The following is a 16,936-nucleotide window of genomic DNA, read 5'->3' as shown; positions in this document are numbered from 1 at the left end:
AAGTGAACATCTGGTTAGACATAGACTATTATCAAAATAATAAATGAAAATTAAGGGTGCATTTGAATTTGACAACCAACATACAGAGATAAAATCTATGAAATGCAAAGAACTTCATTTTGGCAATTGAAACGTAAGATGTATCTTTCAATGTGGGTCTACATATAATGGATCTTGTAATGTTATCTAAATTTCTATATCTTAGTTTTTTTTTTCGAAAGTTGGGAAGGGGAGGGGTATGCAAACATTATCGAGGTTTCAGAGAGGTTTGAATCTGAGACCACTTGTATGCAAATCAAACTCTTTTTTCACAGGATTAGACTTCGTTGGCTTATATATGAGCTCTCCCGATCCAAATAAGCCTTCAAAGTCCTTAAGTTTAAATATTTTTATTTTATTAAACATGCTGATCCACTATATTTTTTCTTTATGATTTTCCAGACGCGTGGGTGAAAATGTTTTAGTAACATAATTTCAAACAAAGAAATTGCTTTTGATAAAAAGTTAGTTAGGTTTTTTTGGGTCCGAAAGCCAGGTTGGTTTAAAAATAAATAAAGAGAAAACGACAAAAATAGATTAGATCTAACGGACGGTCACGATCAGGAATAGTTGCTTCATATCGGACGGTCACGATCAGTTTTGCGATCACCGCGTCTAACGAACGCTGTACTTCTTTCCTGGCTCCAGTTGGAAAGTCTCCAGCCTACGCCAACTATAGAAGATCAGCTTCAGGCCAGAGTGATCAAAGTTTCGCTTACAATTAGGGTTTCAATCGCAACGAAAGCAAAAGGCATTTTCTTTCTTTCTCCGTGATCGTTTTCTTTCTCATTGATCGTTCGTCCATTTGGATTGACTGTGCTTCGAAATCAGTCCAGACGATAATCGAATAGCTTCAAAGCTCAAAGCTCTCGCCCAATCGAATCGATCAGGTTTGCTTCTTCTCTTCACGCGTCTCTGCAATCGCATTGTTCCTTCTAGGGTTTTGTTCGTTTTCGACCGTTAATTGATACCCAAGAGGCTATTTTTTTCGCCGAACGCGTATTTCTTGAGGATAATGGTTTTTGGTTATGGGTTTGATGCTCGCTCAAACTGGATATCTAGGGTTTCGATTTTAGGGTTATTTTTATTGTTGTTTAGGATACGCCTTGGGATCGGCGACTGGCTAGTTTGAAAAGTTTTCGAATTGATTTAAAGGATTTGAAGAATCCGCCCTTGCTAGTTTCTCGATTCTTAGAGGGTGATCGTACGTCGATTTGGATTTCAAGGCTTATCGGGTTTCGTATATTTTTAGGGTTTTCTGAAGATCGATCAAATATTGAAATTCTGTTTGAGGAGGTGATCTTCGGAGCTGTCTCTCTGCGATTTCTTATTGGTTTCAAAATTTGTGTTTAGAGTATGGCCACTAAGGTAGTGAGGAGGCACACCAATAGACCAGAAAGATCAGTGTATGCTCGACCTGCAGGAGGACCTTCAAAAACTGTTTGCGCCTTTTGGGCTGCTGGAAGGTGCACAAGGGAATTCTGTCGTTTCCTGCACGCGGATGCACCGCCTTCATCCATGAACCCTCAAATTTCAAAGAAGTCGACTCTTGTTTGGACGAAGGAAGCAACTGCCACCGGAAAGGGCAATGCATGCAATGCTACTCAGAAAAGCAATGATCCTCACGAAAGCAATGCTCCTCAGAAAAGCAATGCTGCCCAGAAAAGCAATCCTACTCCGAAAAGTGTCTGCAAGTTCTGGGTAGATGGAAATTGTGTGAAAGGTGATCGATGCCGGTATTTGCATAACTGGTTCCGTGGTGAGGGGTTCTCCATGTTGGCAAAGCTCCAAGGGCACACGAAGGTATTTTTAATTTTGGAAGTACGTTTTCTTTTTTAATTTGTTCTGTTCCTCTTTATTTCCGAGTTTGGACAATCATAATAATTGTGAAATTTATGTTAACAGGCTATCACTGGTATTGCCCTTCCTGAACGAACTAACAAGCTTTATTCAACCAGTAAAGATGGAACAGCCAGAGTTTGGGACTGCCATACTGGTGAATGTGGCAGTGTGATTGATCTTGGTGGTGAAGCAGGTTCTTTAATTAGTGGGGGCCCATGGGTTTTTGCTGGTGTACCAAATCTTGTTAAGGTATTTCATTGTTGTAACTGGAGCACTTTCTTTTAGTAGCTTGGTTGGTTCAACTTCAATATGTATGCTGATTTTGCTTGATGTTGCAGGTTTGGAATACTGAGACAAATTCTGAATTCAACCTGGATGGACCTGTTGGCCAAGTGCATGCTATGGTGGTTGGTAATGAAATGCTTTTCGCCGGGACACAGGTAAAGAGCCTAACAATTCTGCAGCTTTCCTAATTATTGCGTAGCTGGGATTTTAGGATATATGTTCCTCCTTTTATTCATAGTGCACCGTTTTCAATTGATTTATCTGTTTCTTTTAATATTGCAGAATGGTGATATATGTGTGTGGAAAGGTAGCACTGAAACTAATCAGCCATTTTATCCTGCTGCAACTCTGAAGGGCCACACTGGTGCTGTGGTATGTTTAACTGTTGGGCGCAACAGGCTTTACTCGGGTTCTGTGGACCATACAATTAAGGTAAGTTTGTGGCATCTACAAACAAGTTTTGTCAGTTTCTACCCTCTCCTCTATTTACAAGAGAGGGAGCAAAATGATTTATTCCAATTATCTGATTATGGAGTGCTTCTGTATTCAAATTCCTCGTGTAATTTACTGTAATGTTCTTTTTGTTTCAGGTGTGGGACCTTTATACTTTGCAGGGTGTTCTGACACTAAATGGGCATTCTGGTGCGGTGATGTCTCTTCTTTGCTGGGATCAGTTCTTGCTCTCATGCTCACTGGACGACACGATAAAGGTGTGGGCTGCCAGTGAAGGAGGCGGTTTGGAAGTGACCTACACTCACAACGAAGAGCAGGGTGTTCTTGATCTTGCCGGAATGACAGATGCAGAAAGCAAGCCAATCTTGCTTTCTTCTTGCAATGATAATTCTGTCCGCATATATGAACTGCCATCATTCACTGAAAGAGGCAGATTATTTGCAAAACAAGAAGTTCGGACGGTCGAGGTAGGACCTGGAGGACTATTCTTCAGTGGGGATGCAACTGGTCTCCTTTCTGTTTGGAAGTGGATGGATCCTCCCTCCGTCAAAGTGGAGTCTTCATGAGTTACTTTACTCCATCTAGTTCCGTGAATATTTTAGACAAGAACATTTCCTTCAGTTTGCATGAGCCATTGCTATGGTGGCCGTGAAGGCATCAATGAACAATTGTAGCAATCCTGTATCCAAATTTTTGACAGCCAGTCAGTTATTCAGATTAGTTTTGTTCATTTATGTAGGGATCAATTATTAATACATGATCTCTAGGATGCTTGTTCGTACTCTGTAATGTACAGTGAAATTTTTCATTCAGAAAAATGATTCATTATTGAGAATTTAAATTCATGATAAATGCAAAATTCTTTGGATTTGAACTGTCTTCATAATGGTCTGTTTATATTAGTTTTGAATTTACATTGTGGATTATGAAATGTATGAGAGTCCGAGCAGAATTAATATATATAAAAGAAATCAATATTTTTACTCATCACTGTAACTCAAGGTATACTCAGTATTTGACATGTGTCCATAATGAGCTTAACCGTGGTTACGCCCATGGAGTGAGAGTACACCTTGGTTAAAGTGGTGAGCAAAAATGTTCCCATAAAAGAAATCCAATGTAATAGCTGCCATGCTTTTCGAGTTAGGACCTCATCTAACGAAGTGAAAATATGGTTAGACAGACTATTACCAAAATAATAAATAAAAATGAAGGGTCCATTTGAATTTGACAACCATATACAGAGATAAAATTTATCAAATTCAAAGAACATCATTTTGGCAATTGAAACGTAAGATGTATCTTTTGTTAGAGTTTGTATAGGAAAAGACAATTGCATTTAGTCCCACACTGGAAGAGAGTAGTTTCCTTCCATGGTTTATAAGCACCAACACATTAGAAATACTGAATAGAGCATGGGCCTAGTGGAGGCAAACTTGGGCCTCAAAATGGTTTGAGCTTGGATTATATGTATATTTGTGTAATAAATATATATATAATTAATTGTCAAAAGATGGGCCTTGGGTCTTGGGCTCTGTTGATTTAATTAATAATTTATTTTTATTAATTGAAAATTCGGTTTTTTCAGATAAAACCAAAATCTGAAATTCGAATTAATTAAACAGTTAACATAACTGTTGGATGAAGATGTGTCAAACCTCTATATATTGACAATACGATCATTCTCACATTTTAACACTTCCTAAGAGAATTCATACCACTGTTCGCCAGAAATCAAAGCCACTGTGCTTAGGCTTAGATTTAAGATAGTTTAATCCTGGTTGACAAACTCCTATCGAACTACAAGCACAAGGGTAGAGGAGAAATACTGTCTAAAGGACACTGCAAATCTGCAGGACTCTATCTACAATTCAAGTCAGTATTCTACAATCTATATTACTGTTGTATTGATTCAATTATATTTATATAAAATATATTCGTTGGTTTTTTATTATTATGTTATTTTGGGTTTATACTGATTGTTCTACATCAATCTTTAGACAGTATCATGGAACAATCAGGAAGTAAGACCTCTCATGCCGAAAAGCCTGAGAAATTCAAAGGCACTGACTTCAAACGTTGGCAGAAGATGTTGTTCTATCCGACAACATTAAATCTAGCCCACATTCTCAGACAGGATGCCCCCGTGTCGAATGAGAATCCTGCAACCAAAGAGACTGTCGTTGCAATTGATGCATGGACACAATCTGATTTTCCAAACCTGTTGTCAAACAAGTTGAAGACCTCCAGAAAATTATCCATGAGATTCTTGCTGAAGGCATGAAGATCAATGAATCTTTCCAAGTGGCGTCCTTGATTGAAAAACTTCCACAAAACTGGAAAGAATTCAAGAGTTATCTGAAGCACAAGAGAAAGGAGATAAGTATGGAGGATCTCATTGTTAGGCTTCGGATTGAGGAGGATAACAGAATAAGTGAGAACAAGAATGTGGTTTCAAATATGGAAGCCAAGGCAAACATAGTTGAAGGAACCTCAGCAAAACCAAAATTCAATCCCAAAAAGAACAAGAAGAACTTTGTTCCTGGAGCAAAAGGAAAAGACTTCAGAAAGATTAAAGAAGCATGCTGGGTCTATGGGAAAATAGGCCATAAGGCTCAAGACTGCAGGCATAGAAGGGATCGAGAATCCTGCCAATCCTGCAAATCAAACAACAACAGGCCAAGGAACAATCAGGCCAATGTGATCAAGAAAACCTGGCTGCAGTGGTGTCAAAAACCAACATGGTTTCAAATGACAATGAGTGGCTGATTGATACTGGGGCCACCCGCCATATCTGTGGTGATAAGAATGCATTTCTTACTTACCAAGAGATACATGGTGGTGAGCAACTGTTTATGGGAAATGCCTCTGCATCTGCTATTGTTGGAAATGGAAAAGTGCTTCTGAAATTCACCTATGGAAAGGAACTAACCCTCCTATATGTGCTGCATGTGCTAGACATACGAAGGAACTTGGTATCTAGACCTGTTCTAAGTAACAAAGGATTCAAACTAGTTTTCGAATCCAACAAAGTTGTACTAACTAAGGGGGGAATGTTTGTGGGAAAAGGTTATCTTGCTGATGGGTTATTCAAACTTAATGTATCTGCCAATTCTATGAATAATAATATAAATAAGGCTTCTGCTTATATAGTTGATTCTTCTTCTACATTGTGGCATGCTAGAGTAGGACATGTAAATTTCCGTTCCTTACATAGAATGTATAATTTAGGATTGCTGCCTAAGTTAGATTCTATTGAAAATATTAAATGTGAAACATGTACAGAATCCAAATTTGCCAGAAAAAGTTTTAAATCTGTACATAAAAGGTCTAATGAACTGCTCGGCTTAATTCATAGTGATTTGTGTGATTTTAAATCAACACCAAGTCATGGAGGAAAGCAATATTATGTGACTTTCATTGATGATTGCAGCAAGTACTGTTATTTATATTTATTACATAGCAAAGATGAGACCTTGGATATGTTTAAGACATATAAGTGTTCACCCGTTTTGCGTTTACTCCTGTGGTGGAAGGCCAAAGTTCCCACTACCTTGTGAACCATTGACTGGTCAACAAGTCAGCTTTCTTTGGTGTGTGAGCGTGCCACTGCTAGCAATGAAGATTTTAGCAGACTTAGTTTAGAATGGATAACTTACGCCTCAAGTTACTGATTTCTGCAAACAAACGATTGTGAATTTTGGTGAGGAATATCTCACAAGTAAGTTCTTTTCTTGCCTCAGACTGGTGAGGACTTTAACAATTTATCTCAGTATAAAGAGGTTGTTCTGGCCAGAATGGTTGATGGAATTTAAACTGTCTCAGCGAATCGCTTTTTACAGAACTATAAAAATAAATATCCATGCTAGAAAGATGAAAAGACAGTGGAAATTCATTTCTGCCGGATAGGAGGCTCGATCCGGGCTAGGGTGGATGGATCGTTGACAACTTCAACTGCTAAGCTTCACTGTAAATCGATACCAAATGTTAATTGCAAAGCTTTAATGTACTTCAAGCTTTTGTGAGGCTTTGAGTGGGAGCTGCGGTTTCTTGATCTACAAGGGCGTAAGTGGTCGTTCTCGAGGACTTGTGGGCTAGAGACTGCACTGTGAAATTTGTTGAGGTTTTCATGTTTGGGAAAAGCTCAAGCTCTACCTGTCTTGATTCTTTGTTGAACCAAATTTGTAACGAGAGAAATCTCGTTTTGATTGACTGCTTTTCTAAGTCCAACCTTGGGAATTCTGATCTGAAGCTGGTTTCACTTGGAATTCAAGTGGGCTTTTTGGTTGATTTTTGAGTTGTTTGTTTGTTTAATCGTTTTTGATTGATTGTTGTTGAATTGAGTGTCCTTGAACCTGTTCACCCTTTCCTTTATTTATAAGAGATGTTTAGGTTTAGGGTTTCTTTCTTAAAATAATGGGCGGCAAATCTTTTGAAAAAAATCTAGAAAGAAATACAAGAGAGAGAAAAGATTAATATTTTGTCAAATGGGCTCTCATCAATCAATCCTTAAGATCACTTCTCTGTTTTTTTTTTAAAGAAACCCTAATCTCTTTTCCCAATTTTAACTGCCCCTTGTGAGATTTCATCCGTGATGGTTAGTTTGATTCCTTCAGTTTGAACAACTCCCTGCTTTCTTGTTTGTCTCTCTCTGAGATTGTAGCTTGCTTATCTCTTTGGGAGAATCACCTTCTCTGTAAAGTAGAAAAAATCTATATATATATATATATATATATATGTAAGAGGGATTTGATCTTCAGAATTTTCAGAGGTGTCTCTTCCAGTTTGCCAGCCACTGACCTATTTTAATTAATTCTCAACCAACTTAGTTGAGTTTGTTGACTTTTCTATTTTGATAGTCACGTGGGTTCTGAAAAAATGGGTTTTTCTCCCTTTTCTTTCAATCATGCTGGGCCCACTCCGATTTTTCTAGAGCCCAAAGGAGATTTTTTCTTTTGAGGCCCAACTTTGCTCGTCTGGTTTGATAGTCTTTGGGCTGGACTTTTGGGCTGCCCCTTTCTAGAGTCTGGGCTCTTGATCATATTTTGGATTTAAAAGACGCCTGGGCCTCTTCGGAAATACTAGTGGTTTGTTCGAAATTTTGTTATGGGCTTCCTCTTTTGGGCTGGGTGTGCCAAATTAGGCCCGAACAATGCCCCTATTAAGTCTGAATCGTTTTTAACGGTTGCAGACTTAAATGACTTGGCCATTTAATTTGCGCGCCCGATTTCTTCCGTTAGCCCACGTTTGCCACGTCTACCTATCATGAACTAGACTTTGTGGGGGAGTGGTCAGTTACTAGCTAGTCATCATCAGTGTCGCATCGTCTTCCTTCCCACGATTTCGAGTCCTTTTTAAGAAATTCAAAAACTTCATCTCCTGTTCACTTCGAAACCTAGACATCTCTCAATCTTTCTCGCGACCTTCCAGTTCTCAGAAACCTTCCTGTTTTCTTTGATCAGCCCTTTAATCCTTTCCTCTTCCCTACTATTTCCTTCCTTCCAGTTCGAAAATTTCTAAGAAATGTCTTCTCCGAATTCCTTCTGATTACATTACTGGGACTGGGGTTGATGAGCACGCGATAGAGGTTAGAAGCAAGCTCCATCCTTTTGCCCAAAAGAACCTAGATAAGAATGTCCTTCACCTGTTCAAGAATACTCTGGTTTTGAGTCCACACTGGTTTGGCCTAGTTCCGACTGAGATGGCAAAATTGATGAAGAAGGATGCTGAAGCTCCTTTGTGTTTTGAGAGCACTTCGCCTTGGCCTCTCATTCTTAGGGTCAGCAAGAATTTGAGTCGTTCGTTCCCATCCAGTGAAGTGAGAAACAGCTTGATTGACTGGCTAGACTGGATTGATGACTCCTTCCAAAATATGGAGCTCCCCATGTAAGTGACCACTTTCCATAACCAGCTATATGCGTTCCAAAGGGCGAACTGCTTTCCAGACTATCTCCCTCTTCAAAACTCTTGTTCTTGACTCTTTGTTGTAGGCCCTTGTTACAGCTTGCTTTCCCGCCAGAGTTTATTGAGAGTGTCAAGCTTGCATCCAATCCTTCCATTCTAGCGGCATGGCTTGAGAGTAGTTCTCTCCCACCAGATCATGTTGGTGAGCAATTCTGAGGGATTGAATAGCTATTTCCATAGGTAGAATTGCATCATGGCCATAGGTTAGAGTATAGGGGGTCATGCCAGTTGCTTCTCTCTTTGAAGTTCTATATGCACACAGAGTTTCTGACAACTTCTCATGCCACTGCTTTGGATTCTTCTCAAGCATTTTTCTGATAATGTAGATGATTACTTTGTTGCTTGATTCTGCCTGCCCATTGGCTTGGGCATAATAAGGAGTGGATGAAGCAGTCTGAATTTGAATGCCTCTGCCATATCCAGCATTTCTCCATATATGAAAGAAGATCCTCTGTCCAGTTGTGATTGATTCTGGGATGCCAAATCTCTGTATAATCTGTTCTTCTATGAAAGTGATGATCTCTTGAGATGTAGTGGATTTAATAGTGCTGCTGGCTGCTGGCTGGATAGATCTTGCCAATGAGGTCCATTGCCCATCCTCTAAAGGGTCATGGCTTTACCACTGGATTCATGGGAACTGAATGAGCCTGCTGGATTGGGCTGTGTCTTTAACAAGACTCACACCCCTTGGAATAGTCAATGTAATCTTTCATCATGGTTGGCCAGAAGTAGCCATACCTTCTAATTAACCAGCACATTTTCCTCCCACCTTGATAAGCTCCACATATTCCTTCATGAGTTTCCCCCATGACTTTCATGTATTCTTTCTTTCCGAGGCACCTTAAAAGTACCTCATCCTTACTCTTTCGGACCAAATCTTCATTCCACATAAGGTAGTTCAAAGCCATGATTCTGACTCTCTTCTCAGAGGGCAGAGTTGGATATCGTAAGTAAGTCATGATAGGATTTCTCCAATCATCTTCATGATTGCGCAGAATTGACATCTATTTCCATCCCCCTGGTCAGAACAAATGGTAGGCTTTTCTTCCTTATCTTGATGATTCTTTGTACACAATCTTCAGGCATTTGTATTCATGTTGCTACCTGAGCTAATTCATTGGCTGCAAAGTTTTCTTCCCTTGGAATATGCTCCCAAGTAGCTTCTCTGAATTCTGTCAGAAGATTCCTAGCTGCCACCAAGTAGACGGCTAGAGAAGGACTTAGGCACTTGTATTCCCCAGCAATCTGTTTCAAAACAAACATGGAATCTCCCAAAATTTCCACAGATTGGATTCCTAGTTCTACCAGCATTTCTAAGCCTATGATTATAGCCTCATATTCTGCTCTGTTGTTGGTGCACTGGAAATCCAATTGAAAAGAGAAATAGTGTCTGATTCCAAGCGGTTCTTCCAAAACAATTCGCCCGAAGCTATATCAGTTTTTGATCCATCAAAGTATAGCTTCCAAGGTGTGAGATGGACTGAATAGATAGGATTGTTGAGGCAGGTGTGAGCTCTGGTCAATAGATCTGCGTTTGCTATGTCCAAAGAGTCCATGTTTTCAATCTCCTCCCGTGATGATCTGCTAGGAAGTCTCACGCTTGTCCTTGGACAGCTTTTTTAGGAACATATGTGAAGGCAAATTCTGTCAAGGCCAAGGTCCATTTTCCAATTCTGCCTCTCAGCATTGATCTTGTTAGCATGTATTTGATCAGATCTGTTTTGGCAATGATGTAGATGGTGTATGGCAACATGTAGTGTCTGAGTTTCACAACAGTGAAGTACAAGGCTATGCAAAGTCTTTCAATCGCAGAATATTTTCTTTCCACCTCTGGCAATTGAAACGTAAGATGTATCTTTTGTTAGAGTTTGTATAGGAAAAGACACTTGCATTTAGTCCCACATTGAAGAGAGTAGTTTCATTCCATGGTTTATAAGCACCAACACATTAGAAATACTAAATAGAGCATGGGCCTAGTGGAGGTAAACTTGGGCCTCAAAATGGTTTGAGCTTGGATTATATGTATATTTGTGTAATAAATATATATATAATTAATTGTCAAAAGATGGGCCTTGGGCCTTGGGGCTCTGTTGATTTAATTAATAATTTATTTTTATTAATTGAAAATTCGGTTTTTTCAGATAAAACCAAAATCTGAAATTCGAATTAATTAAACAATTAACATAACTGTTGGATGAAGATGTGTCAAACCTCTATATATTGACAATACGATCAAACCAGAAGAACATCTTTTGAACTGCATTATCATTCTCATATTTTAACACTTCCTGAGAGAATTCATACCACTGTTCGCCAGAAATCAAAGCCACTGTGCTTAGGCTTAGATTTAAGATAGTTTAATCCTGCTGGAGACTCGATCGAACTACAAGCACAAGGGTAGAGGAGAAATACTGTCTAAAGGACACTGCAAATCTGCAGGACTCTATCTACAATTCAAGTCAGTATTCTACAATCTATATTACTGTTGTATTGATTCAATTATATTTATATAAAATATATTCGTTGGTTTTTTATTATTCTGTTATTTTGGGTTTATACTAATTGTTCTACAACATCTTTCAACTTCATCTTCAACCAGACAACCATATACAATGTATCAAAGTGCTCAAGGTCAGGGAGTTAAGCCACCTGAGGTCTCTTGGTTACAATTCATCATATATTTAATCCTATAACTAGGGAAGTGGTATATCAAAGTAGGGTGGTGAGATTATCACACTTAGTCAGCTAGTTTTCAAATCATTCAGTATGAATCATATCAGACTGTGTTTCAAGTACAACTTAGTTGCAGGGTATTTATGATAGTTGGTAACTGTAAGCTTCTTTCGATAATTGGTGCAAAGTGAGGTGCATAACAGTGAGCACAAATATGGGTGATACCTTTAGCCAATCCCTTTGTTCTGCATATTTCCTAAGAATACTATCTCCAGTAGCACTGGCTTCTTCAAGCATGCTATAAGAACTACGAACTGACACCCTTGCTGGTGCCTCATCATCAAAGATTCTCAAAACATGAGCACCCTCCCCATTCTACATCATAAGACAAAGGCATATTAAACAAAGGCATACATCAGAATGAGGTAGTAAACAAAAAGTAAAAGGGTTGGGAGTTGCATACAGCTCTTCCAAGCAACTCTGCCCTCTCTCTGCTTCTTGGGCCCTCTTCTGATTCCTCAAATTATACCTATCCAGACCTTCTTTCAAAGACTGAGCCTCTTCCGCTATTTGTTCTAAAATAAATAGTATAGCCGCACGGCTATACCCTGTTTCCACTAATTTTTCAAACAGAAATAGGATAGCCGAATGGTTATATTTGGCTTTACCAATTTTTTTTTTAAAAGAATAGTATAGCGGCACTGCTTTACTCGGCTCTTTTTTTTTAAAAAAAAAATTTAATAAATAAATAGTATAGTCGAGTTGCTATACTCTTTATATATATATATATATATATACTATGATCCTCTTTTTCTTTTATATTTTTTCTCCAATTTTTGTTTATCGATAAGAGTAGTTTAGAACATTATCTATTACTATTAGGCCATTATCTGAGTCCTTGTCCTCTTTTGATTTTTTTACTTTTCCAAAGTTATTACCCCTATAAAGAATTTAGCAATTTCCCATTTAATATTGTATTATACACATACGTATCTATATCAATAATAAATTCGTGTTTTGTACACGTGTTAAAGAATCGATAAAATTCACGTTTTTAAAAATAGAAAACATACAATACTCGTATTGAATCTGTACATACATAATTTTCATGTTTAATACACATATTTTCTACAAAATTTTCAATAATACACATGAAATTCACGTATTATCCACATAATTGTCACATATTATAAAGTGACCGAACTTTTAAGTTGTAATTTACCAATATTTTGCCGAACAAAACAAGTACGTATTTTATTCATGTACCCGCGCCGCTATACCCTATAAATATCTATAAAGTATAAACTAAGGCAACTAGGAGGGTCCTTTTTTCACATGTTTTTTTTATGCCGAAATTTTAACAAATAAAACATATACGTATTTTATTTGTATAGCCACGCGGCTATACCAAATTAATATATGTAAAGTATAAACAAATGCAACTAGGAGGGTCCCTTTTTCATAATTTTTTTTATTAAATAGTATAGCCGCGCAGCGCTACTTGGTTTTTTGAATTTGTTTTTAAAAGAAAGAGTATAGCCGATTGGCTATACTCGGTTTTTTGAATTTTTTTTAAAAAGATATTAGGGAACCCGCACGAGTCTACTAATTCTTTTATTAAAAAATGGAAAAACTAAGTATAGCCGCACGTCTGTACTATATCTTTTCAAAAAAAAATCTAAAACCGAGTATAGATGCGCTGTATACTATTTCTTTTTAAAAAAAATTGAACCAAATATAGCCGCGCGTCTACAGCAATTTTTATTTATTAAAAAGGCTAAAAACCTTTGTATAGCCGCATGGCTATACTATTTCTTTTAAAAGATTAAAAACGAGTATGGCCGCCCGGCTACACGATTTATTAGATAAAAAGAGGCGAGCAACGCCCCTCGGATATACTTTTTATAAATAAAAAAATTAGAAAAGGAGTACAATTACCTGGCTATAAATTTTAAAAAATGGGAAAACCACGATATCCGCCCGCCATTCTATTTCTTTTTAAAAAAATAGGAAAAATCGAGTATAGCCGTGCGGTAATACTATTTATTTTTTAAAAAATTAGAAAAAGTTTATAGCAAAGACGGCTATACGATTTGCAGATGCATCATTTCTTGTGATACGGAGAATGAGGTTTTCCAAAGAATTATGCTTCCCGATAGATTGCTCACGGTGGCATATTCAATTTCCATTAGGATGTTGGAGAAATCACTTTCTTTGTTCCATCATAAACAAGAATGGGATCGTGGGTGTCGTTACTACGATGACGCATGGGTTCTGGAAAATGATTCGCACGATTCCTGTTCCAGCAAAGGGAACAATTGCATTCCTATTGGGGTTTACAACAAATGGTGGTGTTCATTTTTCAACTTCTTCCAGGAATTTGGCGTTGTATGATCAGAAATCGCAGCAATTTAGGATTACTGGATTAAAACTTTGTGACAATCGCAGGGCCAGAAGGAGGAGGATCTATGGTTACAATGAGATTTTTTTTTTTTTTTTTTGCCAGCAGTGAGATTCTAATTTACTCAACTCAGTTGTGAGTTCTGTTTGGTGTCATTATAAATGTGTTTGAGCACTATCCCATTTTATTTATTTATTTTTCTTTTGAGAAAGGAATATTTCAAGTTTTTGGTAGTTCTGTCTTCATCTTTTAACAATTTATTTTTTTTAATTTAATTGTTCATATCAAAATTTTAATATTCCATTACACCCCAACAAAAAAAAAAAAAAAACTCCCTTTTTTCATTTAGGTTTGTGTTTGTTGATGCTTTCACTTGTTGGCGAAGAAGAAAATTTATGAACCATGAACTTTGTATAGATTACCCAACAAGTCATTCTGAACTCTAAAGTGAAACGTCTCAATTCTTGATCAATCCAAAATAGAAAGTGAATGGTCTCATCCCAATGAATTAATCAGGCTTTAGATGCCAAATTTATATAACAAAATAGTACCAACTTATTAATAGCATCAGCCCCCAAAAGGGATCATGTAGCCCACTAAATAATAGCGAAAATTAGTTTTTGCAATTTTGTCGACAGTCGACCATGTCTTAAAATCTTGGATCCACATGGAGCGAAAGCGAACAGACTATGCACGACGAAAAGTGTAACTTTGTCGATCTTTGAAATGCATATACAATTTTCCAACCAAAAACAAATACATATATGCATTGTTATCGATTTCAGAATCTCCTACACATCACGACTTCTCAATTTCTCTCTCTCATGAAATACTTTCAAGCATCCGCTTGTAATCAAACCGAAACGTCCTCTCGATGACCACCATCCACCTGCCTCAAGAAACCAAGAAATGGGCTCAGAGTTTTGTCGGAGGAGGTGAATTTGGTGATTGAGGTTATCTTTTTATTTTGGGTTCACTTTGCTCGAGGTATGCTTTATGATGCAGTACATCTAATAGGGCTTTCCAAGGGTACATGAGCCCGTTGGTCAGTTGGGCTAGGATTCTAGTTATTTTAAATTATTAGCTTTTATTATATTAGTTCTCTTATTCCAATTAGGATTCGGTTTAATTTCCTGTTATGGTTTTTAATTTCCTTTGTCAATTTGGTCTTCTTAATAAGCTGATGTAACTCTAGTGTAAAAAGGCTATAAAGAGACTCGAGTTTCTTTGGGATTTTTGCCCTAGAACTCTATTCTCTCTATTTTGGGACTGTTGTCTCGAGTTTTCTGGTGTTGTCAGTTGAATTCTGTACGTATTTTAGTTTTTAACATGGTTAGCCCCAAATACATACCCCATGAAATCTTGTTAGACATCATTGCAAAATTGCCTGTGAAATCTCTGTGGAAGTGCAGATGTGTTTGCAAGTCTTGGCATGCTTTAATTAGCAGCCCAAGTTTCATAAGCGCCCATCTCGAAAGGACTGCCATGAAAAGTGGTTGTGATTATTTACTTACGTACTCTGACAATCCAGATTGCTTGTCAGTCTTTTGTCCTGAAACATATGCTAAGTGTTTGGAGTTAGATCTTCCTAGGCATCCGAGTGGTTCCCCTTTCTACATTTATGGTTCCTGCAATGGATTGCTTTGTATATCTGATACTAATATGAAGAGTACATATTTATGGAATCCATCAATCAGGAAGTTCAAGAGACTTCCCAAAGGTCTCATTCGTGTCAAGTATCGTTACAGCGGCGTCACTACCATAGCTCTTGGGTTTGGCCTCAATATTGGTGGAAATGACTACGAAGTTGTGAGAGTTGAGAATTTTTTGCACGGCATCTGCGTCGAGGTTTACAGCCTTAGGTTGGACTCTTGGAGAATAATCCACGCAGTTCCCCCTGTGACAGAAAAATTTAGCACGCTCTGGAGCAAGAAATGGACTTACTTGAATGGAGTTGTGTATTGGATTGTACAGGAGTTTTTTCCAGATTGCGGATACATCATTTCTTTTGATATGAAGAATGAGGTTTTCCAAAGGATTATGCTTCCTGATAGATTGTTCACAGTGATAGATTCAATTTCCATTAGGGTGTTGGAGAAATCACTTTCCTTGTTCCATCATAGACGAGAATGTGATCGTGGGTACCGTTACTACCATGACATATGGGTTCTGGAAATGGATTCCTGGAAAATGATTCGCACGATTCCTGTTCCGTCAGAGGGAAAAATTGCATGGCCATTGGCATTTACAGCAAATGGCGGTGTTCATTTTACAACGAGATACGAAAATTGGCAACACAGAAAGTTAAAGTTGTACGATCCTAAATCCGAGCAAGTTACGATATCTGGAATAAAACTTGGTACATATAGCAGAACCAGGAGGAGGATCTATGGTTACAGTGAGAGTCTGATTTTACTCAACTGAATTGTGAGTTCTATTGATGTCATTATAAATGTCTTTTCGGGTAAAATCTGTTTTAATTTATTAATTGTGGCAATTAAGTCTTCGTCCTTTTTCAAACTAGTATGCATTTCTATTTTGTTCATATCAAATTTTTAATCTTACACTATCGTTTTTTATTTAGGTGTGTGTTTGTCGATGCTTTGCTCTCCCTTTGTTGCCAAATCTTCCCGTTTACCTTAAGAAATCCCTCCTTCTCTTGTTATAATCTACCATTCATAAGAACAAAGGATGCAGCATGACTCCAAGCTTTCCATCAGGTGAAGTTCTTATAGGAGATAAATTAGACGACACAACTTGAGTATCCTTGAAGCGAAATAGCTACAGCCCGACATAGCATCCAATCTGTGGATAGCCAAGAGGGCTTGAACCACAACCACCACCCTATTGTATACAATGAAAGATTCTCAGCACATACATAGGCTCTTAGGGAAATTCTCTCTGTCCATAACTGTAGGCATCATAATGCAAAAGCTTCATACAGTCCACATTCTACAGCATCCTCTTGCTCATGTCGATCTGCTCCATAGACAAATTCACTTGTAACCATATTGCTCTGTTTTCACCCGTGACCTTTTAGAGCAAAAGAAGAGAAGTTGTGCCTTCGAAAAATATAAATCTCCAGAGGAAAAAATGGTAATGACTTGGGCACCTTGGGCTCATACTCAAGCATGCATCACTGACTTAATAAAACATGAATAGCACAACAAATTAAATTACCTCAGGTGGCGAGCGAACCGCCTGAACCCATATAATGCTTCCACCCACACCGCGGCCAGAGTACATTGATGAGCAAGAGCTACCTCCAACCTACAATAG

At 37.9% G+C, this 16,936-nt stretch overlaps 2 protein-coding genes across 3 annotated transcripts; both read left to right on the top strand.

Annotated features, from left to right (window-relative positions):
- Positions 1 to 700: 700 nt before the first annotated feature.
- Positions 701 to 3,493, top strand: LOC103331555 (zinc finger CCCH domain-containing protein 48-like). Of its 2 annotated transcripts, XM_089051479.1 has the most exons (6): positions 701 to 929; positions 1,395 to 1,842; positions 1,945 to 2,130; positions 2,220 to 2,321; positions 2,449 to 2,598; positions 2,757 to 3,493. In XM_089051479.1, the coding sequence occupies exons 2-6, from the start codon at positions 1,396 to 1,398 to the stop codon at positions 3,183 to 3,185; spliced, it is 1,314 nt and encodes a 437-aa protein (XP_088907605.1). In that variant the 5' UTR covers positions 701 to 929; position 1,395; the 3' UTR covers positions 3,186 to 3,493. The 2 variants fall into 2 exon arrangements, with proteins under 2 accessions (XP_088907605.1, XP_088907604.1); XM_089051478.1 differs by having other exon boundaries at positions 701 to 1,842.
- Positions 3,494 to 14,986: 11,493 nt separating this feature from the next.
- On the top strand, positions 14,987 to 16,081 carry LOC148917158 (F-box/kelch-repeat protein At3g23880-like). The gene has a single exon (XM_089052372.1). It carries the CDS (start codon positions 14,987 to 14,989, stop codon positions 16,079 to 16,081), a length of 1,095 nt encoding a protein of 364 aa, XP_088908498.1.
- Positions 16,082 to 16,936: the final 855 nt, after the last annotated feature.

The sequence above is a fragment of the Prunus mume genome, linkage group LG5, assembly GCF_029339155.1.
Source record: "Prunus mume cultivar Tortuosa linkage group LG5, ASM2933915v1, whole genome shotgun sequence".
Taxonomy (NCBI): domain Eukaryota; kingdom Viridiplantae; phylum Streptophyta; class Magnoliopsida; order Rosales; family Rosaceae; genus Prunus; species Prunus mume.
The sequence above is the reverse complement of the archived record's forward strand: the minus strand, read 5'-3'. Positions and strand labels throughout refer to the sequence as shown.

What these genes read in the sequence shown, in the direction of transcription:
- LOC148917158 (XM_089052372.1), top strand. Translation starts at nt 14,987, where the DNA reads ATGGTTAGCCCCAAATACATACCCCATGAAATCTTGTTAGACATCATT.
- LOC103331555 (XM_089051479.1), top strand. Translation starts at nt 1,396, where the DNA reads ATGGCCACTAAGGTAGTGAGGAGGCACACCAATAGACCAGAAAGATCA. An exon ending in AGCTCCAAGGGCACACGAAG is followed by an intron (nt 1,843 to 1,944) that starts GTATTTTTAATT and finishes TTATGTTAACAG; the next exon opens with GCTATCACTGGTATTGCCCT. An exon ending in CTGTGGACCATACAATTAAG is followed by an intron (nt 2,599 to 2,756) that starts GTAAGTTTGTGG and finishes TTTTTGTTTCAG; the next exon opens with GTGTGGGACCTTTATACTTT.